Genomic DNA, 9,772 nt, shown 5'->3' with positions numbered 1-9,772 from the left:
TTCCCTCTATGATGAACCTCCCCCAACCTGCAATATGTGAGCAATGATGGGTACCAAATCGTCATGGATGCGATCGAGAAGCAAACTCAGAACCGCATTGCTGGTGGCTACCAGATCGACCATGGTCAATCACCCTAGTCTCTGTCTCAGGTTCGTATTCTTTTTTTAGGTTGTGTTTGGCAGAGGGAAATCAATGGGGAGAAATGGAATCGAATCCCTTTCTCTTGTTTGTTTAAGGCCACGAACAGAGAAATGAGAAAAAAAATATTAATTCTCTTTCCACCCATTTAATTTTCTATATTTCATGGAGAAATTGTGAGAATTGAAAAATAGAGGGACACGAAGAAATGAAAAAATAAGGCGGAGAAATGAAAAAAAAGAGAGGGTTCTTTCTCTCTCTCTCTCTCTCTCTCATATTTCACCGTTTACCTGGTTACATCTCTCTTTGACGATTTTGGTTACTTTCTTCTCCAATCGACGCAATCACCCTGGTTTCTTCTTTGATATTTCTTCTCCGATTAAAGGGTAATATCTTCCCACCTGTTAGATCCTACATGGTTTATAAGGGGAAAAAAACTCACCAAAGTGATGATATTTGGGACTTGTTATACATATTCAACTTTATTATCACATTTAATCACACTCCCACCTCCGATGGAAATCAAAACAACCCAATTGGCAAAATTCTTTCAATTTTGTATCGACAAGCTAAGTTTTTATTGCAATACTATTGGTGTAGATGAAGCACACAAACTGTTTGTTAAAATGCTAGATAGAAACTCTGTTTCATGGAACACTTAAATCAGTGCTTTGATTTGTGGTGGGTCAAAAGAATGCTTTTCAGTTTAGATAGTTACGACATTTGAGCAGTTGCAGCTCCAGATGTGAGATCACAAGATTAATGGTTATGTTCTTCATTCATCTTACACAACTAGATGTGTTAAATCATTGTTTCAGGTTCTTTTTCATGAATGGAAAATTAAAATAGTTGATTTTGTTTATGAATGGTTTAGTGGTCTATAATGAACGTGTTTAGCTTAGAGATGACAAGGTGCAGAGGCAGTATGCCATAAAGTTTTGTGATTAATAGTCTATCACTTGAATTATGTGATTCTTTATAATTTATTTTATTATAAAAAATAATGTTAGAAGAAAATTAAATTTGATGACAGTGAAGTTTGTGGTTTATACCTTTTATATTTAGTTGTTTCAGATACTTTATCCATTAGCATATAACAAAAATATAACTTAAATTGGTTAATTAACAATTTAACATTTTCTTTGAATGTTAACCTAAACTATAATGTTGTTTGTTTTTGAACAAGTAATTCATTTGTTAATGGGGATGAAGAACATCCTGCTCATAAACTTTTACTTCATCCTGCCTCTTACCCTTTAATCGAAAGTTATCTAACCTTCGCTGGCTTAGCAGGACTTCGGGTAAGCAGTTAGTTTGCTGGCTTAGCAGGACTTGGGATGGTGTGAATGATGCACCGACTTTGCAATTGGCTGATGTTGGGATTGCAATGGGCATTGCTGGAACTGAGGTATGTGTATTCTAATAGAGATGATGAATGTAATCTATTTGTAGACATAAATTTAATGCGAATCTTTTTGGGGTTTTATGTTCCTCCGGGTTACAAAGGAGGCTGTTGACATGGTTCTGGCTGATGATAATTTTGGCATGGTTGTGGCTGCAGTTGGAGAAGGCAGATCCATTTACAACAATATGAAAGCCTTTATCCGGTTAGTTAACCAAGCACTACCATAGTTGAACGTAGTCTGAAACTAATTGCATTTTGTCCACTTGTGTTTGACAGGTATATGATTTCTTCAAATATTGATAAGGTTGCTAGCATCTTTCAAACTGCTTCCATTGGGATTCCAGAATGCCTGATTCCAGTTTAGCTTCTATAGGTGAATCTGGTTACAAATGGCCCACCTGCAACAACCTTGGATTTTAATCCACCAGACAAATACATCATGAAAGAAGCCCCTCGCAGAAGTGACGATTCCTTAATTAGTCGTTGGATTTTATTATGATATCTTGTAAGTTTTTAAAACCCTAAGCTTGCATTTGGTTTGTAGCATGATTTTGAAAAATAATGGAATTATGATAAAATTATCATCATTGAACCATTGTAACTGTTTTGGAAGATGTTTCTCATTTGGTTTGTTACTTTCTTGTTTCTTAATTTTGTATAATTATTTTGTCAATTTTATGTGATTATTTTACTCTATTACTTGTATTTTTGTTTCATGATAAAATCTGAAAACAAAAGGAAATCTAAATGAAGCAAAATCTGGTCATTGATACTTACCAGCCAACTTTCGTTTTTCTTCTTGGGAGAGACAGGCATCAAAACCATTAAAGCTTCTTTGGTAACTCCTTATCAGGGCTTTGCTTGCGAACCTGGTCCCACTTAAATATATAAACAAAACATATTTATGGTTTCAAAAATGAAAATGTAATTCAAAGAAATACCCAAGGCTGGTAATATTTTTCAAGATTTCAAAGTGATGCAAAGAAGGTGAATATTCGCCTTCTCGAAGAAATCCCATGTCGGCGATAAAAAGTTGCAGAAAAGATTTGCATTAGAATCAGGAGTTAAATCCAAGTTAAACTGTATATTATGTTCCTATCATGTGGAAGATGATGTGTACATTGTGTGATCAGTTGGAGTTTGGGTTCTTAGTTTTGGTAAGAAATAAAACTTTTTAATTGCTATCTTCTCTGTATATAAGCCTGTATACTAACCTTTCTTTCTTCATTAGTTGCAGATACAACTACAATGAAAGAAATAAGAATGCATGTCTGGAGCACATTCAACAACTTCATTTTCTTATTCGTTTTCTTCTTGCTCACTTTCCTTGTGAATGGAGAAACCAGGCGATTACATATGTATGATCATTGGATTCCCACAGATTTTAAGCACATGGTTTAATTTTCTTATCTCTTTCCTCTTTAAAGAATCTCTCTATTTTTCTATTTATGTCCACAATAATAGAAGTTTGGTGCTAAATGTCATATAAATTTCTGCATTCCAACTTTAAAAATTTCCTGCTTTTGAGTAGACACACACACATCTACGTTCATACATACATATATACATTACATACAACCACACACACATGCATAAACATACACTGATACTTAGATACATAGACATATAAATGAGCTACTTATATTTTAAGGGTAAATAACATTTAAATTGCAACTTGTTTATTGATTTATATCGTTGCCATGTTGTTTGGAGTCCTTTGAGTGTCTTAAGAAAGTTGGATTTTTTTAATTTTCACAAAATCAATTAAAAATATTTTAAGCCGTTAATTAAGGACATCAAAATATTATGTCTAAGTGATGACCATACAAGGGGCCTGGGCAAAAATTTCTGGAACTTGAAGATATTATTAGCAAACAAAACATAATGTGATTAGCTTGGAATGTATTGGGAAAAGCGATTGGATTTGCATGGCTTTGACACAATTCCTTATTTGGGTATCACGTCTCCCACTTAGATTGCAAAAATTTCTGGAACTTGGTTGTTGTTGTACCCATAAGCTGCGAAGGTATATGAATTTTATTTCCAATTACTTAATGATTACTTGTTGTGTTTCAAATTAGATCTCACCGTTATTACAGTATCAACCATTTGATGATACAGGTGACAAGGGAACGAGCATTGAGAAATTAGGTCTTTGATGAAACTACTGGAAACATTCATAGGGAGTTTGGATCTGGGTATCCTGGAGGTGAAATAACTATTACTGCTTTTTATTATTAAAGTAATTCAACAGCCATGGAATGTGATCATAAGAATTTTCCTACTGTATCTATGTGATATTGTGATTATTTCATGAATTTTCTTGTCTAAGTGTAAAAATTTTGGGGTTTTGCTTCATTTTGTGTTTTCTAAGTAGATTTTTACACTATTGTTGGACGAAAATACCCCTGCAGTTTGTTTCCTCTATTCTTTATTCTTAAGATTTTTTTGGACAAACAATTTATTGTGTTTTCTAAGTAGATTTCAAGAATGTAAAACAATTTAGGTAATCAGAACTTATGATCTTCATTTGTCTCCAATGTGTTTATATTTTTGTCCAGAACTTAAAGTTTTTCATTGTCAACTTTAGGTAATCAATGTGCGTGCATTTACGACATTCACCAATAGACTTGGTCAAGATATATATTTGAAGCTAGGCAGCGAAGACGAACCGAAATTGTTGCGAGCATCTGATGTATGAGTCTTCTTTGTTTACCGTGAGACTGACCAACCTAGCAAGCTACAAGTGAGTAGGGGTCCTTTGTGTGTGTGTGTGTATTTCTTTCATTATTTATTATAGTGATATATTCCTTACATATTGTTTATCTAAAAGATCCATGATGAAGGCACAAAATGATCATTTCCTATTCAAATTGAGAAGGAAGACACCATATTTCTTGTTTTGAAGGAGGAAGATGGCACTTCGGAAATTTGAAGGACTGAAATTCGAGGTTATGAAGAGGGATCACGTTTCATTGTTGTACTCCATCGTGGACCAAGATATGGCCCCATTAGGTACACACACATCATATAACTTTGTATACTTATCAAAATGAAGAATAATTCAAGAAGCCCACTTTTATTTATTTCCATGCTTCTGCTTTACTTGTGAAAAAATTGTGTTTGATAGGATTGAAAACAGAACAATTGGCGAAGTTGTTAGAATTTGGCAGTCTGGTTTGAATAATTGTGTGCATAACAATAATGAGGTTCTACAATTTAGTATTTCCTTATTCTCCTTTAACATTTTTTTTCTTTGTATCTTTAAACATATAGTTGTAAAAGAACTAACTTTAATAAGGAAAGAAATTAATTGTTGAAGTTTTTGATTGATTAAGTGTCTTGATTGAAATGCAGGGGTAGTGGGGCGGATAATTAGGAGGAATTGATGGAGAATCAAGCATTTAAAGGGATGAAACCGGTTGTACATGTTTTGTGTTTCGATAATAAATATTATGCAATTCTAGCAATGTATTAAATTTACTTACTATTAAAATGATTATTTGTATTTTATTTTTTATTATGAGACTTCTAATGTGTTATTTAATTTGAAAATTACTAAATCTACCAAAATATATACTAATTTGTAAACATTTAAAATTATGACACGCAAAAATGTGTGTCATCTTTCTTTATGACAGGAGCTTTAACGGTACGCAATGCGCGTCGTAAATTTACAACACGCAAACGCATGCCATCTTCTTTATGACATGGCCTTCCTTGACACGCATTGTGTGTTCTAAGCGCGCGTCGTAAATGCGCGTCGTAAATAGATGACGCACAAAAGTGTGTCATCTCTCGTTATGATAGGGCCTTCCTTGACACGCATTTGCGTATCGTCTGAGCGTTATTAGGACCTTATAATAAGTATTTGGGCTATTATTATGAGTTATATAAGTGTCGTTATAATATCTTTTTAACCACTCGCGATATGGGGAATGTGGTTTAAAGGGCCGCATGGGGTTGCTGGATTTCAGAAGTGCTATAAGCCAAAATGGTCCTGCCATCCGGTGTTTTATGTCTGACCCCTGTCTGTACATAGTGGGTGAAGAGTATTGTTTAACGCTTATATAATAGTAATAATATATTAATTAGTCTCGTCAAACATTAGACTAAATTCTAGTGGTAATGATACTAGGTTTTGTCCGAGGGAAATTGTTTTAATAGTAACGAAGTGCTGTCCGAGTGCCGAGTCACCACCTTTTCAAGTGAGTGCATGGTCCCTTTCATCTTACACATAGCTATGAAGTATTTTATATAAACTACGTGCTATGTGTGCTATTATCTGTATACTTGCTATCTATGCTGGATGAACGATTTTATACAAGTTTTATATGATTTAAACTATATATGTATTTATATCTATATAATATGTTGGGTAAAACATGGGTAGATGAAATATGAGTTGAGAGGTGATATAGACCATGAGGTAAGGGTGAGAGGTGAGTGATATCAGAAGTCTTGTTCCCAAATGTTGGTCCCGTCATCTAGCAGAGTATGGATGACAACCATAGACTATTCTAGACAGTCCAGTGGAACACTAGCAGGCTCGCAACTTGTAGGTGTTGTGAACGATGTGTTGACCGGTGTACTCTAAAAACCCATTGACCTGTATCGCGAGTGGATTCTCGAAAATGATACAGTCAATAAAACCCTGACAGATGCGCCTAAAGCACTCTACTGGCGGAAGCGCCTAATAGAGAACATCATAACCCCGGCAGATGCGCCTAAAGGACTATACTGGCATATGATACCTATAAAGAATGTCACAATTTTGGCAGTTGCACCTAAGTGATGATATTAGTAGCTGTGCTTGACAGATGTGTCATTAGCAACAATGGATTTCGTGCCTATTCCTTAGGATAATCCTTATGAATGAATAAATGAGGAATAGCTGATTCTTAGGGTAGATCCTTAAGAGTAAATAAGATAATGGGGATGGGTAATTGGGTTGATTGACCGTTTGATGATTAAACATAATGATTATATTATTGTGGGTTGAAAACCCTATGTACACACCAGGTTTCCCAACCTGACCCACTCAAGCTTATTTGTATCACAGGTGTCGATATGAAGCTACTTTATACTGAGAGATTTAAAAGAGATGTAGATCACTAGTATAAATGAATGTAAGTTCTGTTTATGCTTTTGTTTCTGTATTGACAATGACATCCCAAGGTTTTGAAAATGAATAAAAATACTTTTCTTCGGAAATGCCTTGATAACTTATTTATCACGTTATACCGGGAACAAATTCCGCAACATTTTAATTAAAGGAGGTACTCTGATTTTTATAAAACATAAACAAAATCGGTCTTTTCTGACCGTGAAAATGGGGATGTCACTGATTTGAAGAGTGATGAGGAAGTTTCCAAGCTCCGAAACTTGGAAGATTCTTAAATCTTTAGAGGATTCTAAGAACAATTTTTGTGTGTAAATATAATTAAATCTTAGAATAATGTGAAGAATAATTATTCAAAGAGGATAAAATACTTACCCAAGAAATCTAGAAATTTCCTTTGAAGGGATGAACTTGAAGCTTGAAGGAGTTGAGAGTATTCTTAGGAGTCTACTGAATGTAAATGAGAGAAGTGGAACTTGGGGAGGAAAATGAGTTCACGTATCTACTTCTGTTGTTGAAACTAAATTGCATGTCTTCATTGAATGTCTACTGTAAAATAAGGTGTAGATCTCCATTTCCATACGGAGGACTAATTTCATGTTTTAACTCTTTGCATTCGAAGAATTATTTAGGTTTTACAAAAGAGGGAAAAAATCCTGTTTTTACTCGATAAATCAAAGAAGCGGCGATGTTCCAGTTTGTTTATATGGGCGTTGTGGAGATTCTCGTACCATGTCACTTCATCATGTTCCTAAGTGATAATGTAGTTAACTAAGTCTACTATTTAGTTCTAATTTGGTAAATAACCCAAATTTAAAAGATTCACTTTAAATCCGGTTAATAGGTGTTGTAATCCTATAACTTAACATAACACTCCCATGTGCACATAGTTTTTTGTTACTATTTTTTTTTATAAATAGACTATTGTTTAAAAAAATAATAATTGTGTTTTAGATTAATATACAAAATGAAAACGACCGCGAAAGTGCATGTTGGTATAGAATAGAACTATATTGTTGAAGGTATAAAAAATGTAATATTGTAAAAAAATTAGATTCTCGAAAATTTAATGTAAAGGGAAAAAGAAATAAAAAAGGTAATGTTGTTAAAACTTGAATAAAAAAACGAAATTAAAGAAAATATAGAATTAAAATAGAATTTCAATTGAAAAAAAAAAAAAAGAAACAACCCTATCTTGACGACACTACTAGTAGTCTGGTACTCGTGTAGTTAATTGAAGGTATAAAAAATATAAGTGTATCCTAAAAAATCAGATTCTCAAAATTTAATATAAAGGGAAAAGGAAAAAAGAAATAAAAAAAGGTAATGTTGTTAAAATTTGAATAAAAAACGAAATCAAATAAAATATAGAATAAAAATAGAATTTCAATTGAAAAAAAAATAGAAAAAAGAAAAAGAAAAAAGGAAGCAAAGAAACAACCCTATCTAGGCGACACTAGTAGTCTCGTAGTTAATTAAATATGGCAAGTACACAAAAAAAGGAAAGGATTTATATCAACAGTTCAACACACAAAATCTGAGATACTTGCCCATCAAGGCTATGAAATCACCCGTATATCCCAATTACAGTCCCTATATAAATCAGTAACCCCTTCTTCGTTGTTCAATCATCATCATACATTCATCAACCATGTTGATACCTTCTTCGATCATACCTTCTTCAGCCATGGCGACTAAAAGAAAAGTACGTGAGCAAGAACCAGTAAACATCGAGAACAAGAAGAAGGCGAAAATGGAGGACAGACTCAGCGACTTGCCGGAGTGTTTGCAGCTTCATATTCTCACTTCTCTTGACGCAAAACACGCCGTTCAAACATCAGTTTTATCAAGAACCTGGGTTTCTACGCACACTCGGATCCCAGTTCTTGAATTCAATTCCTACTCTTTCAAAAAACTCCTAGTCTTTGATAAGTTCGTATGTGATGTTCTGCGTCATCGTGATCACTCAGCAAAGTTGGAAAGATTAACATTCAACCGTTCTGGATCCTGCAGTGCCAAGATTTTGAATAGCGTTTTCGATTACGCGTTTTCGTTGGGTGTCGAGCAGTTGTCAGTTAACCTTCAACAAAGTAGAAACAAAACATGGCCGGTTTTTCCAGTAATTGCTTCCTTTGAATCCTTAAAGAGTTTAACACTAGAAAGCCAAAGTCATATGATTTGCCCGTATCTGGGGCCAATTTCAAGATCATTCAAGAGTCTTACTACTATGCATCTTCAACATGCACTTATAAAAGATCCCGATCCATTCTCAGGGTTCCCAATGTTGGAAAGTTTAACACTGGAAGATTGTCATCTTTGCATGGAAAGTGAAAAAACTTTGAGGATACACGCTCTTCGACTTACAGATTTAACCATTTCATCCCTATGGAACATCAGCTGCTGCGAAGTCACTACTCCAAGACTCAAATTCTTTGATTACAAAGGGCATAATTTCCACCTGCTTCTACCCACCCATGAGGGCCTTCCTGTTCTTGAGAAAGTGGTGATCGATTTCAATGGTCTTTGTTACCGAAGACAGGAGAAACTAATGTTTGATGATCTAATGGCCATGTTCTATACCATGAAGAATGTGAAATCACTAACGCTCTGCTCGTCTATTGTGCAACTTCTGTCATTCTTTCCAGATGAGTTGGTGAGACGAAGTTCACCCTTTCGGGAGTTGAAGGAGTTGAAGATGGGTTTTAGGAACCTTCTTTGGCAAAACTTGTTTGAAAGGATAAGTGTGAGATCGAAAGAAACCTTTCAGGTGCCTTTGGATGTCAAAACTTACTTGCTCAAAAACTCTCCGGATGCCAAATTTTCGTTCACTTATCCCATAGACCTTAAATAGGATAACCTCAATGTAGATGTTTTAGATGTTCTGGTTAGTATGTAGTTTAACTAAATCTATGATATCTTGAGGATTTTATTATTTTTTTTTGTTCATTTATGGCTTCATTTTGAAATATATATGCAGATGATCTTGAAAACTAGGTACACGTATATATCAGTACAATTTTATGAATGCCTTCTTTAGCTTAACATAAACTTTATTGATCCGAAATATTCCTCATTTTCTATTTTTAACAAAATAAAATCTATAACA

At 34.2% G+C, this 9,772-nt stretch overlaps 1 protein-coding gene across 1 annotated transcript; it reads left to right on the top strand.

Annotated features, from left to right (window-relative positions):
- Positions 1-8,353: 8,353 nt before the first annotated feature.
- Positions 8,354-9,517, top strand: LOC145095585 (F-box/LRR-repeat protein At3g26922-like). Its single transcript, XM_079033435.1, has one exon. The coding sequence runs from the start codon at positions 8,354-8,356 to the stop codon at positions 9,515-9,517; it is 1,164 nt and encodes a 387-aa protein (XP_078889561.1).
- Positions 9,518-9,772: the final 255 nt, after the last annotated feature.

Source organism: Lactuca serriola, chromosome 3 (genome assembly GCF_051521515.1).
Source record: "Lactuca serriola cultivar US96UC23 chromosome 3, Lser_US96UC23_V15, whole genome shotgun sequence".
NCBI lineage: Eukaryota > Viridiplantae > Streptophyta > Magnoliopsida > Asterales > Asteraceae > Lactuca > Lactuca serriola.
The sequence above is the reverse complement of the archived record's forward strand: the minus strand, read 5'-3'. Positions and strand labels throughout refer to the sequence as shown.

Bases quoted from the DNA above. Each gene is read 5' to 3' on its own strand.
- LOC145095585 (XM_079033435.1), top strand. From the start codon at position 8,354: ATGGCGACTAAAAGAAAAGTACGTGAGCAAGAACCAGTAAACATCGAG.